Source organism: Lucilia cuprina, chromosome 4 (assembly GCF_022045245.1).
Source record: "Lucilia cuprina isolate Lc7/37 chromosome 4, ASM2204524v1, whole genome shotgun sequence".
Taxonomy (NCBI): Eukaryota; Metazoa; Arthropoda; class Insecta; order Diptera; family Calliphoridae; genus Lucilia; species Lucilia cuprina.
Genome location: NC_060952.1, coordinates 99,322,902 through 99,337,716, shown reverse-complemented (window position 1 = coordinate 99,337,716; position 14,815 = coordinate 99,322,902). Strand labels below are relative to the sequence as shown.

The following is a 14,815-nucleotide window of genomic DNA, read 5'->3' as shown; positions in this document are numbered from 1 at the left end:
GTACTGAGGTGAAAAATCTAGATTTTGGTGAATGTTTGTAAATGTTTCTATTGAAATTCTTACAACGATTTTAGTCATGTGTTCTAATTTTTTAAATTGCCATAATATCTCATTATTAAATTATATTATATTAAAAAATAATTTATTTTTAAATATTTTTATACAAAAAATTAATATTTTCTTACTGCTAACAGCATTTCAAAATAACAATTTTATATTAATACTGTTTTAAATAAACAAAAAGTCAAACTTTTGTTTAAAAATTTTACAAAATTTTCATATCTTCAAAATACTTTAAAAACACTTTTAGTCTTTCGGCGAATTTGGTATTATGGAAAATAATGCGTCTATTTTTTAAAGCTTCTTCAGTTTCTAAAACGAAATTTTCCGGATCCGCCAATTCAGGATGTTCGTTAATTAGAATAGGCAGTAAACAAGTAGCAGTAGCTAAACCTAAAATCAAATATTATTAAATAAATTAGACATTTTAAATACATATGTATATATGTATATTTATTATTAATTTACTAACCATGAAAACCTTTATTAATAATTTCCCTTTTAACATCATCTACGGTAGGAATACGTTGTTGATAGTTCAGTTTATGCAAAATATCAGAGAGTGATTCATGATAAACCATTATTAAATCATCTAAATGATTTTGAAAAACATCTGGCTGCCATGAGGTAAATATTAAATAATTCCAATCAATACCAGGCGAACCATAAAAACCCTCTTGAAAATCAATCTAAAATGAAATTTTCAAACAATATTTCAACAAAAAAACGTGTTTTTTTATATACTTACAAATATTACTTCCTCTTCGTTATTAAACATCAAATTATTCACCCACATATCACCATGATTGAGAACATGAAAACGATCTGATAAATTACGACTATAGACATTTATCATTTTTGCTATAATGGTGGTACTAAAATTTTCTAATTTTCCAACATATTTCTTTAATTCATCTTGACTATTGCAATATTCTATAGTCGATTTTATAGCTTTCGAATACATTTCATGTATGGGCGAAGGATGTTCGGAGATATTACCGGGTAAATGATAACGAAACATATCAGGATTCTGTAATATAAAATAAAACAAATCTTGAATTAGCTTTAAGAATATTCACTATTCTTTTCATTAATGATGAAAACAAATTTCATTCGATTGTAATATTAAACTTCTTAAATTCAGTACTAGATTATTTAACACAATTATCCCCTTTTTCACCTTTTAATAGATAATATTTCAAATTTACCTTTTTATATAAAACCATACTGACAGCATGAAATTTAGCCAATTTTTGCAAAATTAAATGGCATTGATTCAAATTAAAGCCCTGCTTGACTTCATTCAAACAAAAACCCTTCAGTTTTAGGTTTTCCATAACAATTATACGATCATCCACATAAATAGCTCTAAAATAAGAAAGTTTTATATATATTTTGTTTCAATTTTATAAAAAAATATATACTTACTTGGGTCCAAATACAGTAGTATCCTTGATGTCATCTAAAAGTTTTTGAGTTTCCTCACTTATAACCGTATAGTATTGAGCCTCTCTTGCAAATACATCAAAATCTTCCTCTAATTGTGACATTAAATCATTTTCTATACGTGTTTTCAAAATTAAACAAACATTTTTCATCGCTTCTTCTTCCGTTTCCAGGCAATAATCAACTGTTAAGAGATATAAGGCACTAAAATAGTTTTCGCCTTTGGTGGTGGCAGGATTTTTGGTGAAATTCTTAATGACAACATTATCGTTGTTACAATATTTTTGTATAATTTTCTTAACATACTCCTTATCTAGCCATGAGGGCTCTTTCGAGGAAGAACAAGTTGGCTGTTGTGAATCATTCATTTTTTTGTCTTTTCGTGTTGTTCTAATTTTTAAGCTTAAGGGTTTGTACTTTTATTATTGTTGTTGTTATTTGTTAGTTCTAAATCTGTAATTAATTATGTAGGTGTTGATAACAAAATTGTGTTAAGTATTAATAAATTTTAAATGTATAGATAAGATTATTTGTTAAAACAAACAAAAAAACAAACAATAATTTATATTAATTAAAATATTTTAATGTACCGTTAAATTTGAGCATTTGCACGTTTTGAAAAAAGTAAAACAAACAAAAGTTTAATTACACCTATTAAACAGTTCATAGAGCAAAATATTTTCAAAAGCAAATGATGTTCTTGAAAATTTTTTTACATACAATTAAAAGCCACCTTAATATACATATATTGTGTATAGAAACTTTCAATGTACATTGATAGCTCAAGTTATTATATTCAATTAGTATTATTTATGTATGACTACTTGTGTATATGTATGTATATCAGTTTCCATTTAACAATCAAACTTGACCCCTTTTGAACAGACAATAGAATATTTTCAACAAATGGTCACTCGACTATTTTACTTTGAGTATACATTTGACCCAAAATTATGTATTAATTTTAAAACTATATGTCGTTCTTATTGTTCTAAATAAATATATTTAATAAAAAATATATTCTGCTTTACTATCTATGATTGATTGATGAAAAAATAACTAATCGAACAGTACTTTTTTATGTAAATATCTTATAGAAGATACACATTACATTTTAAGTACATTTCACGTACATATATACATTCGAAAAAAAAAACTTAATAATGATAATGGTTTATCAGCTGAAAAGCAAATAAAAGAAATTAGTTATCAGAGGCAATAAAATAACGACATGTGTTTATTTTCTTGATTTTAGAAGTCGAAGAGAAATATTGAGACAAACTTTTATTTTTTATATTTTTCGTGTATGTCTTGAAAACTTAGTTCTTTCCCTAAACATTATGAAAGGTCTCCCAAACTAGTTCCTTTTAAAATGTATCAAATATACCATGAGAATATGATTGCACAAGGAAAAATATCGTTAAACCTAGGCTGCATAAAAGTGGATTTCCAGGCTTTATTTATATTGTTATTATTGTTTTATATATTGTTATTATTGTTTTATATAAACAGAAATGTCTGTACCAAATTCTATGAGGATTGGTCCAATATAATCATCATAAACAAATTTTATTTTAAATCCCATTTTATTTCAAATACATTTATGTATTACAAAATTAAAATTGATTCAATATTTCTTAATATTTCAATATTTCTTACTGATTCTTAAAAATTGTTTGCTAAAACACTAATACCAACATAAAAAAACAATTAACAAATACATAAAAAAAAACTTTTTTCACCATTATTATCACTAGTTTGTTATAAACTATTTAAAACACATATTAACTATTAAAATACAATCTTTCTTCACACGTTTATTATATGTGCATACAGCTTTTTAGTAATAAAGAAAAATAAACAAATTCACATAGAAAAGAAAATGATATATATTTCGATTGTGTAAATTAATATGTATTACTTTTTAAACAATTTGTAATAAATCTTTAATAATGTTTTCTATTAACAAAAGCAAAAAAAGCGACGTTCTTAACAGCACGATAGTAAAGATTCGACTGATATTCATGAGTAATTTATGAGTAAAATTAATTTCAAATACTCTTTTTGTTCGTATATTGTATAAAAAATAAAATGTTTAATTGATCCGATTCGTATAGTGTTGTTATTAGTTGTTAGTATTTGTATCTGCTATTAACGAATGTTGATCGAAAATTGAAGTTTCAAATAGAAGTTGGGTACTACAAATCTATGTGTAATATGCAGATTTGTTAATAATCAACAGATTTTCACAAAATCATTTGTTTAAAACATCTAAATTAAACTCATTACAAACATATTTATATAAATTCATTTATTTCATTTTTTTATTTTAAATGTGTAATTAATCTTAAGATTTTTTCATTTATTGTTTATAATTACATAAAAATTCAACTAAATTTAAATACTATTTGCCAGAAACAGTATTTTAATTTGCAATCTAATTTTTCTAAACATTCTTTACTTTGCGTATCCATAAAAATAAGAAACATTTCGTTGGTACAAAATGTTGATATGGACTTTTCTTTAAAATCTTTATCCGATTCTAATAAGATCCGACGACTTTGTAGCGACCATTTTAAAGTTGAAATATTCTTATTTTGTTTTTCCAACAAATCAAAAATATCCAAAGCAGTTTTACTATTCGAAACTACTGGCACCACCACCTCACATAAATGCTTAGAATCTTTTAAAGTTAAAATTTTATAAGATTTTAGAGAATATTTTGTTATATTTGCACATATCCATTGATAAGTTGCGCTATTCATACAGGCTATCCATAGTTTGCCCTCAAATAGTGATATGGCTGTTTTGTTATCAAACTGTAGTTGACTTGATGAATCACATGCACGAAATCGATCAAAAAACCAAACCAACACCTCTTCACATTCAATACTACTGATAGTAGTATTCATATCGCTGGAAGATATTATGGCCAAGTAATCTCTTATTTCAGGATTAATGGAGTAACAAGGATGTATATTGTTCTTATGGGAATAGTTGTTTGTAGTTGTAATTATATTCGATTGGATTTTGTTTATATTAGAAGAATTGGTTTCATGTAATACTTGGTTGTTATTAGCGGTCATATCTTGAGGTTTATCTTTATTTTCCTTATTTTCCATGTTATTTTCGATTGTTTTCTTATTTTCAGCCGAAAGGATTTCTTTCGAAGAATCAATTAGAGCTGGCTTCAATGTTTCACCTGTAGTTGGCGGTAATATTTCTAAAGTTGAATATTTTGAAAAATTCTCCTTATTTGAGGTTTCTGTAGAAGTTTCCTTTAAAGGTCTATTAGGTGCAGCAATTTCTTTGCTTGTACTTTTTGGAAATTCATCCAAAAATTGGCATAAAGTTTCCGAAGAAGGAACTGTAACCTTTAATCTTTAAAAAATAAAAAAAAATAATTGCAATCTTATAAAAAGATCGAAAATACCTACTTTTTATTTTGTACAATAGTATGTCTCCTTTCATGTTTACTGCGTTTTCTGCCGCAAGATGAATCCGTACTACTACTACCTTCACTGTCTGAATCACTTAATTTACATGAATCCGTTTCACTATCTGTTCCCACAGAATCTTGCTCTGTATCCGAATCGGCAATCAGTGTAATGGATGATGTGGAACTTGAAGGTGTCACCACTTTTGAACGCTGCTCAAGTTCCTGCTGCTGAGCAGCTAATTCATTAGTATAAACTTGTAGGAAACATACAAATTGAGGATCCTCATACTCATAGTATTCATCGTAGGCATATAGCATTATCGCCGATCCCCGCACATCGCATACATCCTTTACATTCCAATTATTCTGAAATACTTTAGTCAATGTACGCAATTCCTGATGTTCGGCTGGAACATCAACAAATTCTTCAATTTTCATTTTTAAATCACTAATGGTTGCATCATCATCAATAGAAAAATATGAAATATTCTAAAAGAAAATAAGGGTCAAAAAATGATCATTTTAATAAAAAAATATATTTAAATTGTAAAAAAATTACCTTAAGTGCGGATAGAGCTTTTAAATTCTGAGGTTCTAATTTAATTTTAATAAACATCATTTAATTAAATTAATAATTTAAACAAAATTCACTTATCTTCCAAGTGAATCTATGTATATATATAAGATTAAGTTCAGTAAATTAATTTATTCCTATGTATATGATGTTTGACAGCATCCGTTTTCTTTTATGTATAGAATTTGACAATATTAAATAAATTTTTATGTATAGATGACTTCACCTTGTATTTTCGCCTTAAGCCTCTCTTTTAATAAAAAGAACCGTTAGGTTACATCAAAATTGGTATTTTCTATAGTTGAAACTAAAAATCGACTTTTAGCTATTATTAAATACATTTAAAGTCAACTTTAAAAAATATTTTAATAATTTATTTTTATATATATTTTTTACATATGTTTAATTTTCAAGAAATAACTTTAATGTAAATAATTCACTTATAATAACTAGTATATGTTAAATTGATACTATTATTATTTGTAATTCACGTTCCCGTTCATCATTCAACCCTCAATTACTGAATGACATGATTCGCCATATAAAATTACAAAAAAATGCAAATAAATAGAAAATATACAACTTAAACTGTTGAAATAATGTAAAAAACTTATTTTTGTATTATACACAACATAAATATTCCAAAAAATGACAAAATAAAGAAAGTCATTCAGAGACCCAAATAAGTAATTCCGCTGTTCGTGGAAACATGGCATTACTTATTCGTTTTTAAAATAGTACAATCTGCAACCCCTAAAAACAACAAGATTACAACACACGTTTAATCTGGCATCACTTTTTATTGCACACCTGTCATTTTACCACTGACAAGTCGACGTAAGATTTTTTTGTTGGATTTCTTTAGTTTTTTTGTGAAAATTTATGGAAAAATTGAGGATTAGTGATATAAAAAGTTATTTAAATTATGTAAAAGTATAATTATTGTGTATCCCATCATATAAATTTATTCTAGAATTTAAAAATCATCAAAAGAAGTAAAAAATTGTAGAAGTCTGCAGCTTTAGCAACTTTAACTACTGACTCACTTTTTTTTCTGTATTGACTGGTCTAAAAAGAGACAATTTTGTTGCCACAATAATATTTTTAACCGAATTGTAGCCACAAAGATGTCTTCTTCGGCGATATATGTTTTGGATGTGAAGGGTAAAGTGCTAATATCGCGAAATTACCGCGGCGATAATATGGATTTGGCCGTAATAGATAAATTCATGCCGTTGCTTATGGAAAAAGAAGAGGAGGGCATGATCACACCCATATTGCAGACGGCCGAATGTACTTTTGCCTACATAAAAACCAACAACTTGTATATCGTATCCACTACGCCGCGCAATAAGAATGTCAATATTGCATTGGTGTTTGTATTTCTACACAAGATAGCTCAAGTGTTTATTGAATACTTTAAGGAGTTAGAGGAAGAGTCCATACGTGACAATTTTGTCATAATATACGAACTTCTGGACGAACTTTTAGACTTTGGCTACCCCCAAACAACAGATTCGAAAATTTTGCAGGAATATATTACACAGGAGGGTCATAAATTAGAAATACAACCACGTATTCCTTTGGCCGTAACAAATGCGGTTTCATGGCGCTCAGAGGGAATTAAATATCGCAAGAATGAGGTATTTTTGGATGTTATAGAGTCGGTCAACCTATTGGCTAATGCCAATGGAAATGTATTGCGCAGCGAAATTGTGGGTGCCATTAAAATGCGCGTCTATCTATCGGGTATGCCCGAATTAAGATTGGGTTTGAATGACAAGGTTCTGTTCGAAAGCACAGGACGTGGTAAATCCAAATCTGTAGAGTTGGAAGATGTAAAATTTCATCAGTGCGTTCGTTTGTCTAGATTTGAAAATGATCGTACCATTTCTTTTATACCACCAGATGGAGAATTTGAATTAATGTCTTACAGATTAAACACACATGTAAGTAAATATTTACAAACGATATAGGTACATACATAATGTGCAAATGGAGATGTACATATATATTTACACGATTCTTTTGTCTTAGGTAAAACCCTTAATATGGATAGAATCGGTTATTGAGCGTCATGAACATTCTCGTGTCGAATATATGATAAAGGCCAAATCACAATTCAAGCGTCGTTCGACTGCAAACAATGTAGAAATTATTATTCCCGTACCAGCCGATGCAGACTCACCGAAATTCAAGACCACCATTGGTAGTTGCAAATATGCACCTGAACAAAATGCTGTCATTTGGACCATTAAATCGTTTCCTGGCGGCAAGGAATATTTAATGCGCGCTCATTTCGGACTGCCCAGTGTTAAGAGTGAAGACAGCTTAGAGGGCAAGCCACCGATTCAAGTGCGCTTTGAAATTCCCTATTTTACAACATCTGGCATACAAGTGCGTTATTTGAAAATCATTGAGAAGAGTGGTTATCAGGCTCTACCTTGGGTGCGCTACATCACTCAGAACGGAGACTACCAGCTACGCACTAATTAATAGTTGCTTTTAATGAATAATGCCTTGATGTTTCTTCTTTAAAATATATTTGTAGTTTATGTTTTATTACCACTATTTTGCAAGGTTTATTTTTTTCTGTTTTTATTACATTGTAAGATTTTATTCAAATATTTCATTAAGAAAAAAAAACAAAAAATTCATTCCGTATTAAATTCTTTAAATTGAGAATTTGCATAGGTATTCTTTTGATTATTTCGTGTATATGTATTAAAGTTTTAATGAAAAAAAAACGACTTTGTTTTTTTATTTTTAAACTGCTGTTATGCTCTGTATATTTTCAATTAGCGGCTAAAACACATAATATAAAAAATATATATTTTCGGAAGGAAATACAACATACACTTTTGTCCAATTAACAACAATACATTATTTGGTTTTTTTAAAATTATACCCTCAAACAAAAATAATAATTGCTTTAAAATTATTTACATATATATATTTATATAACTTGTACTACTTAAATAAACTAATAAATGCACTTTAAACTAGTCTCTTTGTTGGGTCCGTTCATTTGAGAAAATGCTAAAGAATTGTTCTATTCCTTCGTTTAGGCTTTGAAGTTTTTAACGGGATAGTAATCTTTATGAGCGGCTACGTGTTCTTCCAATTCCTTCAACTGTTCTTTTAAGTGTTGAGGCATTTCATCATAAACGCCTTCAAACATTTCCTTGTAGCTGGGTTTCAGTTTCTTTTCAGATACAGAAATTTGTTTTAAAACTTGTTTGCGTACATCTTTAACAAAAGCGTTTTCCTCTTCTTCATTAAACCAACCCTGTTTAATCATATAGCTCTTAAGCTTGGAAATGGGATGTTCTGTGGAATTCCAAATTTCAATTTCTTCAGCCGAACGGTAGGCAGTTGAGTCATCTGAGGTGGAATGATGTCCAACACTACAAATGAACAATAAAAACAGTAAAATTAAGAAATTAAATCAAACTATACTTAAGTTGTACATACCGATAAGCCATAGCTTCAAAAATAACTGGTTTATTTTCACGCAAAGTGTATTCCCGAGCCATTTTCATGCCATTGTAAACTGCAAACACATCAGTACCATCAACACGAATTGTTGCTATGCCATAAGCGGGACCGCGTGCAGCTATACCATCACCCTTATACTGTTCATGAGATGGTGTTGAAATGGCAAAACCATTGTTGCGACTAAAAATCAAACAAATGTTATGAATAATTAAAAAAATCAAAAATAATATATGTAGGTATTCAGCTATCTTACCAGAACATAATAACAGGACAATCTAAAGTGGCAGCAAAATTGAAAGCAGCATGAGCATCGCCTTCAGATGCAGCACCTTCACCAAAGTAGCAAACAACACAACTATCGTTATTTTCACGACGTTTCATTGCATAAGCAGCACCAACAGCTTGAGGCATTTGTGTGGCTTTAAATCACAATAAAAATACTTTATAGAATTAAAAAACTAAAAGATAACAAGAAAAACTTACACAAAGGACTAGAAATTGTAACAAAATTCAATTCCTTGGACCCATAATGAACAGGCATCTGTTTGCCTCTACCCAAATCAAGATCATTGCCATAACATTGATTTATGAATTGTTCGATCGTAAAACCTCTCCAAACCAAAACACCAGCTTCACGATATTGACCGTATATCAAATCGCTCAGGTTTAAAGCGGCAGCGCTGCCAATATGACTGGCTTCTTCGCCAAAATTAGTCATATAGAATGATATACGACCCTGACGTTGGGATTCATATAAAATTTTGTCCATTGTATTTAACAAAACCATGTCACGAAACATTTTCTGCACGATATCCTTGCCCAATTTGGGATCTTGTGATTCATCCTTAATATTACCCTCGCGATCCATTACCCTATAAATGGGTATGGGAGAATAATCTGAAGGCATGGTAAAACTAGGTTGTGTAACGAACGGAGCCTTGGCACCTGGAAAGTTGGAAGCATCTTCAGCATTCTCGCTGCTATAGTAACGCAATTGTGATGCAGCAGCCACATTCTATATTAAAAACAATAGACAAGTGCTTATCAGATGTACCAACTTGTTGATTTCCAACTTGACATTGTTCTTACCTTTATTTGGCCTTGAATTTTCGAAGAACGCACAACTGATTTTAATAAATTGGAAGTTTGGCGTAGAAAAGACATATTGAATAGTTTTACAAAGGGATAAATTAGGGTAAATTTGGAATTTATTTGCAGAAATTAATAAAAACTAAAAAAACTGATCGTGTTTCTATCCACCTCGAACACAACTGCAAAAAAAATTACATAATTTTGACAGCATTTGATATTTGATGGTTGGCAACACTAACATTATTCAGGGTATCAAAAATCTAATATAATGTTTTTATTTCAAATTTGCATTAAAGTACTTCACTATAATTTTAAATTATTTGAACAAGTTATAAAGCCATATTTTTTTTATTTACAACTCTTTGTTGTAATAATTAATTAAAAAATATTTTACACCACAATTCAAAGTGTGGCCAACCATTTGTATTTCATACATCATACGACTGTCCTCAACAAAATGTAAACAATTAGACACGTTTATATGCATAAAATTAAAACATGAATCTGAGTAAACAGCAATTTTGGAAAGGTATTTCCATTTTATTGAACAACTATCATGCCATCAATCGTAAATTATTTGCCTGCTCCATCATCGAAGTGCAACAAATTGTAAAAGGTTTGCAACAGCTAAAGTTAAACTTAAATGGTCAACATGAAGAGCTTATCAAGGAAGACATTGACAAATCTCTGCTAATATCACAATTGTTGAAAATTAATAATGACGACATTATTGAAAACAATATCGAAGGATTTGTTGTACATTTTAAATGCATACCCAAGAAAGGCGGTAATAGTATACATGCTGTAGGGATTATAGGTAAGAAATATATTACAAATATATAAAGTAGTACTGGGATATTAAATTACTATAAATTTTATAACGGTAATTAAGAATTGTTAAATCACATAATACACTAGGGTATCCTACATAAATATTTAAATTTTGTATATTGTATGTATTTAATTTTGTTTTTGAAGATCTTTTAAATACTTTCTTTAGAATGACATTTAATGACAATTCGATGACCGATTTCGAAATTAAACTGAACGGAGAATTGGTTGTTAATATGCTTAATGACGAGTCTGGCTTTGACGTCGAAACGAGCTTAAGATGGTCCGAATTTGTACTTAAACCAAAATTTTACAAATGGTGCCAAAATGATAATAAACCGAAGTGCGAAAAGAACACTGAATGTTCATTGCGTTTAATCGATAACGAAAAGTATAATCGACTATATAACGAGTTTAAACAAAAATACAGTGAAAGTGCAATGAAGGTAAGAATGAAATATTCCTATTACATATATATTTGGTAATTCCTAAGAAAAAATAATGCAGTATTAATTTCAACTGTTTTTTTTAATTAATTCTATCTATATTTTTCAGTTATGGAATGATGCTAAAGAATCTACAGACCCCTTAAAGTTCATATACGAAGACTTAGCCATAGCTGCATATTTGATAACTCTGTGGCAAAGTGATATAGTAAACAAACCTCCTACAGCGTTTGCCGATTTGGGTTGTGGCAATGGTCTATTAGTATACATACTCATTCAAGAAGGTTATCAGGGTTATGGTTACGATGTGCGCGCTCGAAAACTTTGGTCCCTTTATCCAATTCAGATTACTTCGCGTTTATATGAACAAGCTGTGGAGCCATTTAAATTTAATTTACCTCCAGAAGTTGATTGGCTTATAGGCAATCATTCCGATGAATTGTCTCCCTGGTTACCAGTTCTGGCAGCCACTTGTCATAGAAATGTCAGCTATTTTCTATTGCCCTGCTGTGCCTTTGAATTTTCAGGTAATAAATTTCAACGACGAAATTCATCAATTTCTGGTTATAAAGATTTTTGTAATTATGCTGAACAAATATCAAATACTTGTGGATTTAAAACTGAAAAAGACCGCTTAAAAATACCCAGCACTAAACGCATTGCTTTGATTGGTCTCTCCCGCATGTATACTGACAACGACCATATGGCTAAAATGGAACATATTAAACAGTTTGTTAAAAATGAGCAACAACAACATCCGAATTCGTCATTAGAAGAAATTAAATTGAGAGGAAAGGAGGAAGCAGTTAGAAATTGCACACAAATCGAAAAATCTATAATTGAAAATTTGGTCAAGAAAATTTTCATTTTATTATTAGAGGAAAGTTCTAATAAAGAGGAAACAATTCCTATTGATGAATGGCAAACGGGGGGTCGTTTGACAATGTCGCAAATAGCTAAAAGTTTGGATAAAGAAAATCTGAAACAAATTAAATCCGAGTGTGGTGGTTTAAAAACCCTACTACGCAATAAACATGAGATTTTCCAATTTCAAGAACCAGATTTTGTTTTAATACGCAAACCTCAACAGCAGGCCCACAATACAAATAAACCTCAAACTGTAAAAAAGAGAGCATGTTTCTTTAAGCTACACCATCCGCAAGGCTGCCCTTTATCAGATGATGAATGCACCTTTGTACATTAAGACATTTTTTTTAATCCATTGACAATATGTATGTTATTGTTTGTTTTTATTACAAATACAAAATTTAATTAAAATTTATTGATATTTATTACAAGTTTAAATATTTCTTGTATATTTTTACATAAGCATAATTCAGAAAAAAATTGTAGTAAAATTATTGAAAGACACAATTCTGTGTTTAAGATTTGCAACCACAAAGTCAATTTCTTAAAAAAAAAAAAGATTTTTTGTTTTTTTGTAGGTTGGTTCCAAATGTTGATTCATCGTTTTGATATCTATAAAAGTAATGAAAATCTTAACGAGAACTGTCTGAGCTGTTGCTGCGTCGACGCCTGCGAATGGGTGAACGAGAACGTCTGCGGGGGGAACGACGACCGCCTCGAAGGGGTGAACGATTTCGGTTATTACGATTAAAACGGTTGAATCGTGGTGGAGAACGCCAACGTTCATTTGGTCTGCGATTTATCGGCGATGGGCGACGTTGCGGCTGTCTCATCTTCGGATTTAGAACAGGCGAAACATTCACTTCTTGTCCATCAATTTGACCACCGTCCATTTGTTTTATGGCATTTTCACATTCCTCGTGTGTAGCATATTCCACATAGGCAATGCCTCGTCCAAAATTTGGATGAAAACGGTCTGTGGGAAATTCAACATTTTTCACATCTCCGAAGCAGCTAAATATCTCAACAACATGTTCCTTGGTAACGTTGCGTGTTAATCGGCCAATATGTATACGTGTGGGCTTTGGAGTTGGTGAACGTTCTCTGGTTTTACCTAATGGACTGCGGGACCTTGAACGTGTTCGCTCACGAGTTTTCGTTGCAGGACTGCGGGAACGTTCACGGCGTTTCGGTGGTGGTGAGCGAGACCGAGAGCGTGTTCGATCACGGGTTTTGGGTAGAGGACTGCGAGACCGTGAGCGAGAACGCTCCCTGGGCTTAAGAGCCGGACTACGTGAGCGTTCACGACGCTTTGGTGGCGGACTACGAGAACGTTCGCGACGTTTAGGAGGTGGACTGCGAGAGCGAGAATGCGAGCCACTCTTACGAGTCGAAGATGACGATGATGAAGATGATGAACTGCTTGAACTAGATGAACTTGATCGCGATCCTGAACTGCTACGTGATGAGCTGCTATCTGAAGAGCTATTTTTAAAATAAAATCAGAATATATGACGCTTCACTACTTATTGGTTGGGAGGATAAAAAGAGAAGTTCCAAAAGCACTGCCTTATTAGCTAAAGGTTGTACATTAAATGGAACTTTTTTTCTACGTTGTTTAATGTAAAACATTTCTGTTTGTTTGCAAAGCATGCGCTACTACATACAATGCATACATATGTATATGCATGTATGTAAATTTGTATTTATTACTCAAGAATCTAATTTTTCACTTACCTGTCACTCGATTCACTGCTTGAAGAAGCACTTCCTCGTCTTCTGCGATCACGTTCTCTTCCACGATTAGAATTCGAGGATGAACTCACCTTGTTGTTACTGCCTTTTATACCTTCCTTGCTGTCTTTAACATCTTTATTTTTATCTGTCGTCTCCGTAGAGGGCGAAAGATCCCGGGCCCTATAATACAAAATCCATTTTTAGTTTAGAATGTAAAATCACTTATAAAATAAGACTTACATAGTTATCTTGATATTTCTTGTTTAAATCTGTAATATCTATTTTAAATAAAGTAAAGTTTCTTTGAATTATTGACTTTTTCAGCTAGTAATGGAGATAATTAACACAAGATTTTTTTCGCTCAAGTTTTCATTTATAATTAAACGCGTCTCTTTTTTTGACATTTTCTTTTACAGCCGGCAGTAACATGTCAGAAAGAGATAAATATAAAAACACATTGTTTTTGAATAACAGATAATTCAGAGTTGTATTATTTAACCCTTAAACATAGTAACCATTGCATATTTAACATTAGTACACTCTGGTGTGAATCGTTATATTGTATTCAGCGAGTAATTATATTGATTCTTAACCAAAATAATTGTTATTCTCAACCAAAAAAAAAAAAAACATTTCTTTCTGATATTGGTTACAACGACCAAATTCAAATAAATCTTATAATAGTGATAAATTAAAACACTTATATAAAATCGATCACTGTTATTTGTTAAATGAGACCTTTTCGTCATATTTCTTATAACCGTAACGTCCCTGATTACTATATTAGAATATTTAGAAAATGAACAAAAAAACAATAAATAAATA

General features: G+C 30.5%; 6 protein-coding genes across 8 annotated transcripts; 2 read left to right on the top strand and 4 right to left on the bottom strand.

Moving 5' to 3' along the window:
- Positions 1 to 186: 186 nt before the first annotated feature.
- Positions 187 to 3,570, bottom strand: LOC111690259. Of its 2 annotated transcripts, none has more exons than XM_023452712.2 (6): positions 3,428 to 3,570; positions 1,489 to 1,959; positions 1,269 to 1,428; positions 809 to 1,090; positions 533 to 749; positions 187 to 453 (listed from the first exon to the last, which is right to left on the bottom strand). In XM_023452712.2, exons 2-6 carry the CDS (start codon positions 1,872 to 1,874, stop codon positions 266 to 268), a joined length of 1,233 nt encoding a protein of 410 aa, XP_023308480.2. In that variant the 5' UTR covers positions 1,875 to 1,959; positions 3,428 to 3,570; the 3' UTR covers positions 187 to 265. The 2 variants fall into 2 exon arrangements, with proteins under 2 accessions (XP_023308480.2, XP_046805280.1); XM_046949324.1 differs by lacking the exon at positions 3,428 to 3,570 and adding an exon at positions 3,249 to 3,365.
- A 264-nt stretch (positions 3,571 to 3,834) lies between these two features.
- LOC111690203 lies at positions 3,835 to 5,710 on the bottom strand. The gene is made up of 3 exons (XM_023452644.2): positions 5,505 to 5,710; positions 4,944 to 5,434; positions 3,835 to 4,887 (listed from the first exon to the last, which is right to left on the bottom strand). Exons 1-3 carry the CDS (start codon positions 5,562 to 5,564, stop codon positions 3,894 to 3,896), a joined length of 1,545 nt encoding a protein of 514 aa, XP_023308412.2. The 5' UTR covers positions 5,565 to 5,710; the 3' UTR covers positions 3,835 to 3,893.
- A 627-nt stretch (positions 5,711 to 6,337) lies between these two features.
- Positions 6,338 to 8,527, top strand: LOC111690291 (AP-1 complex subunit mu-1). The gene is made up of 2 exons (XM_023452752.2): positions 6,338 to 7,468; positions 7,557 to 8,527. Exons 1-2 carry the CDS (start codon positions 6,647 to 6,649, stop codon positions 8,013 to 8,015), a joined length of 1,281 nt encoding a protein of 426 aa, XP_023308520.1. The 5' UTR covers positions 6,338 to 6,646; the 3' UTR covers positions 8,016 to 8,527.
- Positions 8,242 to 10,308, bottom strand: LOC111690289 (2-oxoisovalerate dehydrogenase subunit alpha, mitochondrial). Its single transcript, XM_023452751.2, has 5 exons — positions 10,107 to 10,308; positions 9,501 to 10,032; positions 9,271 to 9,436; positions 8,994 to 9,197; positions 8,242 to 8,926 (listed from the first exon to the last, which is right to left on the bottom strand). Exons 1-5 carry the CDS (start codon positions 10,179 to 10,181, stop codon positions 8,584 to 8,586), a joined length of 1,320 nt encoding a protein of 439 aa, XP_023308519.1. The 5' UTR covers positions 10,182 to 10,308; the 3' UTR covers positions 8,242 to 8,583.
- An 89-nt stretch (positions 10,309 to 10,397) lies between these two features.
- Positions 10,398 to 12,781, top strand: LOC111690204 (probable tRNA (uracil-O(2)-)-methyltransferase). Of its 2 annotated transcripts, none has more exons than XM_023452645.2 (3): positions 10,398 to 10,926; positions 11,088 to 11,386; positions 11,496 to 12,781. In XM_023452645.2, the coding sequence occupies exons 1-3, from the start codon at positions 10,608 to 10,610 to the stop codon at positions 12,588 to 12,590; spliced, it is 1,713 nt and encodes a 570-aa protein (XP_023308413.2). In that variant the 5' UTR covers positions 10,398 to 10,607; the 3' UTR covers positions 12,591 to 12,781. The 2 variants fall into 2 exon arrangements, with proteins under 2 accessions (XP_023308413.2, XP_046804427.1); XM_046948471.1 differs by having other exon boundaries at positions 10,784 to 10,926; positions 11,110 to 11,386.
- LOC111690205 (RNA-binding protein with serine-rich domain 1) lies at positions 12,654 to 14,392 on the bottom strand. Its single transcript, XM_023452646.2, has 3 exons — positions 14,231 to 14,392; positions 13,991 to 14,170; positions 12,654 to 13,738 (listed from the first exon to the last, which is right to left on the bottom strand). Coding segments are annotated over exons 1-3 (1,035 nt in total). The 5' UTR covers positions 14,233 to 14,392; the 3' UTR covers positions 12,654 to 12,885.
- Between the last annotated feature and the right edge of the window lie 423 nt (positions 14,393 to 14,815).